Source organism: Bidens hawaiensis, unplaced genomic scaffold (genome assembly GCF_021521415.1).
Source record: "Bidens hawaiensis isolate Kalapana, Puna unplaced genomic scaffold, B.hawaiensis_p1.1 tig00044834_1, whole genome shotgun sequence".
Taxonomy (NCBI): domain Eukaryota; kingdom Viridiplantae; phylum Streptophyta; class Magnoliopsida; order Asterales; family Asteraceae; genus Bidens; species Bidens hawaiensis.
This window is the reverse complement of record NW_027505920.1, coordinates 95,369-106,506: the sequence shown is the minus strand read 5'-3', so window position 1 is coordinate 106,506 and position 11,138 is coordinate 95,369. Positions and strand designations below refer to the sequence as shown.

The 11,138-nt window shown below is 35.2% G+C and overlaps 1 protein-coding gene across 1 annotated transcript; it reads right to left on the bottom strand.

Annotated features, from left to right (window-relative positions):
- Positions 1 to 783: 783 nt before the first annotated feature.
- LOC143615924 (uncharacterized) lies at positions 784 to 8,190 on the bottom strand. The gene is made up of 16 exons (XM_077088915.1): positions 8,066 to 8,190; positions 7,867 to 7,998; positions 7,697 to 7,788; positions 7,516 to 7,612; positions 7,355 to 7,398; positions 6,826 to 6,914; positions 6,642 to 6,733; positions 6,411 to 6,554; positions 5,485 to 5,629; positions 5,324 to 5,400; positions 5,130 to 5,201; positions 4,411 to 4,458; positions 4,199 to 4,326; positions 1,194 to 1,350; positions 900 to 1,110; positions 784 to 809 (listed from the first exon to the last, which is right to left on the bottom strand). The coding sequence occupies exons 1-16, from the start codon at positions 8,174 to 8,176 to the stop codon at positions 784 to 786; spliced, it is 1,665 nt and encodes a 554-aa protein (XP_076945030.1). The 5' UTR covers positions 8,177 to 8,190.
- Positions 8,191 to 11,138: the final 2,948 nt, after the last annotated feature.

Here is an 11,138-nt window from a genome sequence, read left to right as displayed (position 1 = left end):
AGGCAAACTCACTCATGGATCGTACGCTCCAAATTGCAACAGAAACTTAACTATTAATAACTGTTAGCTTATTTATTTGGCAATCACATACTTTAAACAAATTTCAATAAGAAAGTTATAAACAAATAGGTAAATGGCAGCAGGCAACTTACAGACACCTTCAGCCTTCTAGACTGCTTGAAATTGCATTTTCAAGTTGATGAATAGAATAAAATAACCAAAAGAATCCAGATGAAAAACAGCTTGATCGTTGACTGAAATGCTGACATTTTGTACGATGAAAACATGGGAAAAAAGATATGTATTATCTAACGTTACAACGCGCTGACAAGCGCACAGTTAAAGATACTAGTTTATGTGATTGCATTCATCCGAAAAAGCACCATGTCGGAATCCTATCCATTTCCGCTCGCTTTTAAAGACGCCAGTCACCACTCATGCCGCCCAATTGACCAAGTATCATATGTATACAAAGTCTGATGTTTAGCCATGTCCTTATTTCAATGATGGTTTAATCTAGCAGGCTAATTGCTAGTTAGGATTGGTGATAGAATTGACCAGAGAGTACTATAACTACTATTTACAAATAATTTCATTATTTCCAAAATACTAAAATGAAAGTCAAATTTCTTTGTCCGCGTGCCAAACTAGACAGAGCAGCCAAAAAGTTTAGAAAATAGCACTAAACAATCGAAGAATATGATGCAACACTCGTGAAAAACGTCCCGGAAATATTCCTACAAGACTATCCAGGTATCTTATTACTTGCAGGAAGAATGTCCATCAAAGAGAAATCATGATGAGGGGGCCTGCAACAATTCAACATAATCAAAACAACCACAATTTACAAACAAAGCAACACATTCATGTCAATGCTGACATCAAAAAGTCAAACTTACCTTCTTGTCCACCCAAAATATAAAAAGGGATATTAGCAATTATCTTCGTTTTACCCTCGCTCCAGTTGATAGTGCCGGGCTTCTGTAAGGACCCACTTGACGGGCCCGATGGGCCCAGTACAGACAAACAAATTGCGGGTTCGTTCATTAACCCCAAATAATCACGAGCCCGTTTCCACACTCTTGCATCAGAGATTCGTGAATGAGCGACCTATAGTCACATTAATTATAACTTATGTCAAGTTTGTGTTTTGGCCACACCTGCAGTCTGAAAAGTGAAATGACTAAACTGACCTTGCCCAGTGACACGCGGGCCTGGGGTAGTAGTTCACGATGGTGGGTTGCAATTTTGGCTATTGCGGTCACAACGAAGCAGAGTAACCGAGACTGTGATGATCTTCTAACGGTTGTGCTACTTGAGCCGAGAACAGAATCTCCTACACCTAGACGGCTTCCAATAGAAAGAATATAATACATATTAAGTAAATTACGGTTTTGTCCTTTTGGTATATACCAATTTGCAGGCTGAATTTAAACAAAGGTAATTGCAAAAAAAAAAAAAAAAAAAAACATTATTAAAAAGTTGTACACATTACGACCTATTCACTAACTGCAAAACAAAAAAACAAAAAATTACGTCTTATTCACTAATTGGTGTTAGCAATTCTGTTACGGGTGTTCATCCTTTCGAATGTCGGTTTATTCGGTTTTAAAATTTTCTTGGCCCTAACTGGAAACCTAGTGATAAAACCCAAAACTTAAACAGGAAACTAAAGGATAGTTGGCCCGATTCGAGATGGGCTATTCTCCAATTAATCCTATTCGAGAAGGATTATATCTCCATTACAAGGATTTTAACCAAGTAAATTCATAAACATAAACATTGACTCCCTAAACCTAGAACAAATAATATAAATAAGCATCAACATAATAATAACCGACCCTAAATATAAGCTAAAAGAATAATAACCGGCCCTAATCTTCAGCATCTCATTTACTCACTTTCCCCCTTTTTCAATAACATCTTTGACCAAGATTTGGGATCTTATCAATACTTCCGGCCTAGAGACACTTATCCTCAAGTCGAGAAGAGAAGTTATTGTTGTCCAGGCAATAAGCCATTCTATGGTTACCGATTCCTCCATTAACCTTCGAGCCGTATGCATCCATAAATCACGAACTTTAACAGTCGTGGTTGAGTTTAGACCCATATCGAACCAATAACCCAAATCTACCACTGTTGAATCCTTCTGCTCTTCTGTTCCCTTGTTGGTGTAGAGTGGTTCGGCTTGCCCTTCAAAGATTTCCATAAGCTTAAACGCAGGATTTTGGGTAACAAGTTGAGCGACATTTTTATTGTGGTCTAAGATAGGTTTTGGACTTGGGCTCCATGTAAGACATCTATTGGGGTTAGATGAACCTATCTTGGACTCATACTCTATGGCAAGGCTAGCAGCTTTATGCGCGGTCCTAGGTTTCTGGATAAGCACATCAACCTTCGGTTCTTCATTAGTTAGCGCCTTCTTTATGTTCTTCACCGCATTCTTCTGGTCCTCATATGTTTTTTCACAATTACAGCGATCTTCCATCACCTTACCACCCGTCAGACTAATCCCCCCAACTTCCATATCCATGTCGGATCCGATATGGTCCCCCTTGTGAAGGCGATCATGGTTACCAGCAGCCGCCACTTCTGACTTTATGGGAATGGCTTCATATTTGTAGCACCCGTAGGGTGTTTTGTACATCCGTGCCTTGATTGCTTCAACATCGTCTTTCAAGGTTCCAAAAACAGCATCTAATCTTGATGCAATTTCTGCTAACTGGACAGCAATCGAATCAGGTGTTGAACCTCCCATTTTGATGTGACTATTCCGGGTTTGAACCATCTTCACTTCGTTTCCCGGCAATGGAACCAAATGATAAAAACTCAAAACTTAAACAGGAAACTAAAGGATAGTTGGCCCGATTCGAGATGGGCTATTCCGGGTTTGAACCATCTTCACTTCGTTTCCCGGCAATGGAACCAAATGATAAAAACTCAAAACTTAAACAGGAAACTAAAGGATAGTTGGCCCGATTCGAGATGGGCTATTCTCCCATTAATCCTATTCGAGAAGGATTAGATCTCCATTACAAGGATTTTAACCAAGTAAATTCATAAACATAAACATTGACTCCCTAAACCTAGAACAAATAATATAAATAAGCATCAACATAATAATAACCGACCCTAAAATTAAGCTAAAAGAATAATAACCGGCCCTAATCTTCAGCATCTCATTTACTCACTTTCCCCCTTTTTCAATAACATCTTTGACCAAGATTTGGGATCTTAGGCCATGGGGTATACTCTAACCCATTTTAACTCCACATAAGTTCCACATCACTCATTTTTTTCTCTTTCACTCTATGTCATCCAAAGGAAATGGTTTAACCCCCATTTAACACATAATTAATATAACAAATCAATTAGTATCTAATACATAATTAATGCATATTGTTCTTTTTAACCCTTTAAAAGCATAACCCATGGGTCATTTTAACACACTTAACACAAGTGGGGAGTGGTTTAATCCATCTTTAAAGTGCCATGTCACTTTAACCTATGTATAGGTTAGAGTATACCCCCATGGCCTTATCACCTAGCCTAGTTAGAAATATGTCTAACCGACCCGAATTCAACTGATTAAACCGGTTTATTCGGTTCGGTTATAGAATTAAATCGATTATTCATTTGATGGAATACAGTTCGCTTATCCGAATAAGCAAAATTTGTGGAACTGATAATCAAACCGAAAACTAATTCACAATTTGGATACTTTTAGGATACGAACCGAAACCGGCAAAATGTTAACTTTTACAAAATGAATTTTTTGCCCTTGCAACTAAAAGAAAACATCCTTTGTTTGAAAAGTTGTACATGTTATGTCCTTCCAACTAATTGGTGTTAAAAATTCTGTTAACTTGGATTTCAATAATAATACTGGTACCCGCAAAATTCATACGGTAATTCAGTTTACACTTTCACTCGTTTTCGGTGTCGGTATTTTATTTTATATAACTTCTAAAAATTGTATTGATTAATTACTCGACTTATAATTTTTATAACATATACTTTTTATAATTGATTTATTTGTGTTTGTTTAATTAAGTTATTTACTTTATTCATTTCTTAGTATCATACTTCAAACAAATTAATTAATCATTTTAGGGTTGTAATGAGTACAGCCGAGTCGAGCGATTTCGCCTGAGCTCGATCTCGGATCGTTTAACTAAAAGAAATACATGTAACATACCTTGAAGAAAGATTTTCATAAAGAAGAAGTTCTAGACTCTCAAAAAGTTCACGAGCTGCATCTTTGTGAGAAGCACCGCCCCCTCCATGCTCCCCAATTGCCCAGCATAATTGTAACGCCAACTCCGTCTGCCATGTAGTCAAATTGGGGGGGGGGGGGGGGGTTAAACGGTGAAAAATTATTCAACAAGTTGGTAGTCACTTAAAACTAACCTTTTCTGGACTGTCATAAGCTTCTCCAAGTCTGTCTACTATTGGCTTCTGCAGAAGTAGCATTGACAAGGTGCATTTAAACAGACTTATATTTAATTAATATTCTTTAGACAGAAAAAGGTATCTTTTGATACTTAATATTTGCTTTTCTGTATGTACTTTCCATGATTATGGTAGCAATGAAACTTCAAGGGTGGTGCAATGGTAAGCCTGTAATTCCGCAGGTCTTATGTTTGAAACTTTGAATCCAGCTTCCACTGGTTTCTGTCTTAACCACTTGAATGCCACATGTATTTAGGGGAGTGCATTGGTCGATTTTGGACTCAAAAAGAGCAAAAAAACCGAAATTCAATTTTTGAGTTTCTGAAAACCGTTTGGTTTTGATTTTACCATTTTGGGTTGAAAATTTTAGCCCAAAACAATATATTGGGCCTAAATCTTTTTTTTCTAATAAATTGCATTCAGTTAGATTTTTTTTGGTTTAATTGTGTGCAAAACGGAAACTGAAACGAAAATTCGGTTTTTACAAAAACATAAAACCAAACCATCAGTTTTGTTTTGGGGTTTGGTTATTTTGGATCTTCAGGTACAGGTCGGTTTGTTTCGGTTTCACGTGCACCCCTACGTGTATTAACGGGCCCCATAGTTTTCCTTAGTGGACTCTCATAGACACAAGAATTATAATAGTAATGTCAAAGATTAATCCTTAGAAAGAATACCTTGAGGATTGCAACAAACTCTGGGGATTGATGAAATGCAGCCAATATGAAATTTAGAAGCCTCTTTCGTACCTATATTAACAAATTAATAATAAATTAGTTATTATTATGCAATTAAATTGATGGTGAACGTTATGACATTAATTTTACAAAGCAGATCATTTCAGATATCTGTTTTGAGTGAATTTACTTACCTCATAGGAGAAGATTTTGTCAGGAAATAGCTTAGAGTTTCTGTCAAGAACCATGGGGATTAAGGCACATTTCAAAGCTGCAAGTATATCAAACTTTTTAAAAATAAATGATCGGATATAAACTTATGCTTAAGTTTTATATCAAAATATAGATGGCATACACTGATTGACATCATGCAATGCTATTGAAAAATACACATCAAGAAGCCGAGGTGCCATTTTGAGTGCTTGTTTTAGTCTATCAGATGGACCAGAAATTGCTGCCTGCAATGCAGCTTCCATTCCGGGAGAAGTCCAATGATGTTGCTGTAAATAAAAGGAAAAATCAAAATTTTTGCACCATTTTAATTTTTAATGTCATTTGTCAAAATAGTTCATTTTTAACACAAGTGAAAAGAGCTCGGGTCGGATATTATTGAACCCGTCAATATTATGTCCCACTTTCTAAAAATTAAAAAATAATGTATTACAAAAGGTATACTATTAAAATAATATGTATAATGTTTTAATAAGTATATTTCTGGGATGTGAAAACATTTGAATAAGGTCTGCATGGGCCGGTTTGCATCGGATTTGAGCTCAAACCAAAAATTCGGTTTTGAGTTTTTGAAAACTGTTCAGTTTGGTTTCGGTTACCATTTGCGCTTGAAAATTTTGGGACGGAAAAGACTCAATATAACGAATTTGGGCCTAAATTTTTTTTCTTAAATATTTAAAAGATTATTATACACTTTGGCTAAAATATTTAGGTTACACTTTTTTTTAAAATTCTTATAAAATACTTAAAATTTGAATATTCATGAGTCCCGTTTGATTCGGTTTTTTCGGTTCCAATTACAAGCAAAACCAAATCGAAAGTTCGGTTTTTACGAAAACATAACACCAAACCGTTGGTTTTTGTTTGGGGTTGGTTATCTCGGTTCGTTTTTTTCAGTTATAGATCTTTTTTTATAACATTCTAGGAGACTTTCAACCGATTTGACTAGCATGATGAAACTTTGTTTTCCAAACTAACCCGTTGGGCATAAAAATAGACCCGTTTCACATAAACGGGTTAAATTACCCGTTGGGCATAATAATACCATACCGCAAGGCCATCATTTTCATCTTTAAGAAGTTCAAGAAACAGTGGATCCGTAGTGATTGAGTTACTATCCTCAGATTCAGAATCCGCACCTCCATCCCCTATGGTTGAACCAGTATATGCTTCATCCATGAGGGCCAATAGCATCTGTATCAAGAATAAATGAAGAACCGCCATTAGTTTAACATATGGAGATGCACACACAATCACAAACACAAAAGTTCCACACCGTACCTCTGGAGCTGCACTCTTCTGGATTGTAGCTATGCTGCTACCAATTAGTGGCCCAGAACTCTTTTCCACCTTTTCCAGTGCAACAGTCAGCACTAATTAAGATTTTTCTAAAAAAATGTTAACATCGAATTGCATAACTAATATTTAATAACTAGTTTTAACTAATCATATATATGGATCTTGCCTGGTAAGTCTACAAGTGATATGAATAGAGGAAGAAATGACCCCGGCGACATTAAGCCTGGAAACACTTTCAGGAACGGTTTTTCTAATCTGGGTGAGAGAAAAAAAAACATGTGTTATTAACAGAATGTAGGATTGTAAACGAAACCGAACGAAGAGGAAATGAGCATGTTCCAGTTCGTTTTTTTAACTTTAACCGAGTAAACAATCGAACACGAACAATTAAACAAACATAGTATTCTTGTTCGTGTGGGTTTATGTTTGTTGGTTAACAAAATAAACAAACGAACATAACTGAACAAACATAGTGCTACAGTAGAGTTAAAACTAGTTAAAAGTAATGTGAAGAACAATGTGTTGGGTTTAAAAAGGTATTAAAGATACCAACGAACAAACGTAAAGGAAATTAATAGAACGAACAAGACATGTGTTCATTTACTAAATGATTTTGGTTTACAGGCCTAGCGTAATTTATGTAATTTACAAGTTTTTGCGTATAGAAATAAGAGCAAAACAAAGGAAGCACTTACTTGTCCCCATTCCATGCAATCAACTTAAGCATCAATGGATAAAACTGAAAGTGCACATTAAATAATAAACTTGAAATAGATTTTTATCTACAATTTATTAATTACATAAATGTGTACTTGAAATAATGCTGTTTAGTTTTTTATGATTCCAGAAACCATACCTGAGGAAGTAAAGTAGGAAATGTAAGTAATATTTTCCTCTTGTTCAAGTTCAAAAAGTCTAGGGTTGCTTCTGCAACAACAGGATCTGCAAACTCACTGTATTCATTCAATATAAAAAAAACAGATTGATCTAATTGCGATTTCAAATTTCAGATTTAAATTGGTTGTGTAGTGAGTAACCGGCTCAAGCATGTACGGAAGAAGGTTCGTAAAGTAGGATCAGCATCATGCAGAACGAATTCGCCATAATCAATGAAAAACTGAAGAATAGCCTGAAGCAAAAAAAAAAAAAAAACTCCGAGAAAGAAAGAAAGAAAGTTTCAGGTAATTTATTATTATTTAGCAATTACCAATAAGAGAAGTCCGGAAGAGGAGCGAGAGTGCGAAACGGAGCGTTGGAAGATCTTATTGAGCTGAGGATAAACCCTAGCGATCAAATTCTCAGAGTTTTCACTTTTACACAGCTCAATTAGCTTCCGAACCTGCAATCAATCATATTATTATACTAATAAAAACCAGTCCAGAAATAATAATAATAATAATAAGTACGGAATGAAGTAGAGATGAATCTGAAGCAGGATCGTTGGAGAAATTGGAGTCTCGGGCACTCGAAGATAGTGTTCGTAGATGGATCTCCCAATCTCCACCTCCGTCTCCCATTCTTAACAAAACCACAACAATCCCGTGCTTCAATAATATAAAAAGGGATATTGTGTCATTGTTTAAACTGGAAGCTGTTAACTAAATAAATGATTAGCTAACTAATGAATTTCCGGTTTCAAATCCTAAGCTGGTTCGGAATGGCCAGCAAAAGTTTAAATTGGTTTATAATCGGTTTTGTTTTGGTTTGGGCTGAAACTGATTTCTTAGTTGATTTATGATCAGTTTAGATTTGGGTTGTGATCCCGGTTTTTGATCGGTTTTGGTTTACTGATTTTAGTAGTGAAAAGTACAAACCGGTTCCAGACCCATAGTTTCAGTTGGTTACAAATCAGTTCTACATAATTGGTTTTAACCAGTTTTGATTTTGGGTCAGTTCGACTAACCGGTTTTTTGCCCACCTCTATTTGTTACTCCATTGGTTATTTACGTTACGTCAACTCTAACTGAGTTAAAATATATGTATACATACTATAGGGGTGTTTTTCGGGTTTCGTGTTCTTCGGGTATCAATTATTAAACTTTGACCTAAAATCCAACCCAAATCTTTCACGGTTTTTTCAGGTTTAGATCGAGTATCTTAGAAGACAAAAAAAAAACTAGTACAGTTATAATAAAATTAAAACTACATTATTATTCTAAAGTTAAGTCTTATTCACTAATAACGTAAATAACCCTATAATAAATCAACATAACTCGATGAAAACAATCCATGTCTCGAAAATAATAATCATAAGTCATTTAAACCATTTGCCCTGCTGGCGGTGCACGCATATAATGTATATATGTGTGAACTCTCGGGTGGGCAAAAGTAAAATTGCACTAATCTTGACGTTATTTTACTAGTCTCGTGAAAATAACGTTAAAAGTGGGGGAAGGTTATTCAGGCATCATGTGGTGGCGTTGATAGCCGAAAGACAAGGGCACATGCACCAATCAGCCGGTGTCCCGATGATTGAGTGCTATGTGCCTTATGTCCAAGGCTTGATGCAAAACTACTATCGAGCCGGGGGTCTCATCGGAAGCAGCCTCTCTATCCCTATGGGGTAGAGGTAAGGTTGTCTACATCTTACCCTCCTCAGACCCTACCATAGCATTGCTATTGGTGGGATATACTGAGTACGATGATGATGATGATGAAGTCATTTAAACCATAACAAAAGGTTATTTAAACCATAACTCGATTAAACAAGCTACAGTCAAGTCCTTGCCTTGAACCTGCCAGCTAGGACCTTGTCTTGATTAGTAAAAAAGTAATAATGAAATACAAGAGGTGGCTTATTATTATTTATGGTCGTTCACAAAATTTGGTGGCTAAGGCTTTGCTAGTTATTTGAATTTGCTTTAATTAGTAAAAATTAATATCTAATACAACTTTATTTTATATACTGGTTTAATCCTCTCGTGTTACGGGAGTTTATTTAAAGTTTTGTTTTTAATTCGTTTTGCTATTTTATGATGATTATTTTATTTTTTAACGTAGTTTTGTTTTAAGTGTCTTACCAAACTCTAATAGCCCTTAAATGGGTTATAAAATCTTATTTATTGATAAACACTTTCATTATCAAACGCTAATTTAATTTATCTATTTTACATGTTCTTCATTGCTGGTCTATCATCATAATCGTCGGTTAACTTTCAATACTACCCACAATCGTCAACTGCATCAATGCCTCTTTTTTCATTAGACAAATATTTGTGTTCATATTTGTACATTTAAAAAAAATCAACATGCTCGTGTTCGTTTATGTTTGTTCGTTAAAAATCTAAAAAACCTAAACATCTCAACCGATAAAACCCAAACGTTAAAAAATCTATCTATATAATTGTCTACCGTAAAATCCTATGTCTCGCTCTCAGGTTGTTTCCCTCATTCTCTAGAGTCACCAGATTGCTTGATTTCTAAATGAAGGTTTCTCATGCATTTGACCCGAAATCACGGGTATGAGTCTTACCAAACCCAGATAGTATTTAAATGGGTTATAACATCTCATTTATTTGTGAAACTCTTTCATAATCAAACAATAATTTTTGCGGGTCATGGGTCTCACCAAACCCGAATAACCCTTAAACAGGTTATAACATCTCATTTATTTGTGAAATAACCCCTTAATTATCAAAGAATAATTTCCACGGGTTATGGGTCTTGTCAAACCCTAACGGCCCTCAAATGGGTTATAAGATCTTATTTATTTGGTAAACACTTTAATCATCAAACCCTAATTTAATTTATCTCATTTACATGTTCTTCGTTGCTGCTCTATCATCTCCATCGCTGGTTAACTTCCGATACTACCCACCATCGTCAACTACATCAACGCCCCTTTTTTCATTAGACAAATATTTGTGTTCATATTTGTTCATTTAAAAAAATCAATATGCCCATGTTTGTTTATGTTTGTTCGTTAAAAATCTAAAAAACCTACACATCTTAATTAAAATTACCCAAATGCTAAAAAATATAATAACAAACTAATATATATGTATTAAATTAAAACAAAACTACGTTATAAAATAAAATAAATCATTATAAAATAGCAAAACGATCAAAAACAAAAACTTTGGGGACATATGCGTTCTATTTATTTTATTACTATATATTACTCAACTTGCAACTGTTGTCACTTGTGTTTAACAATTTATACCTTACTTGTTTATGTGCTTACTTGGTTTATACGCATTCGGAGAGGTCCAACATAATCTCAGTCTAGTATGATCATACGACCGTCGTAGTGGCCGGCGTCCGACACATTGACTATGGTTTCACCGACACCTCATTTTTGGTAACCAATGCCCATTCGCATGGCAGCGGTTTAGCCCTTTCTTTATGGTTTGATTGATTTGTTTATATGCTATGGTTAAATTGCTTATCTCATTTGGCACAGTTTGCTATCTTATTTATTATTATATAAAATCATGAAAATTTGGTGTTTTACTCACTCAACCTTGTGTTGACAAAACT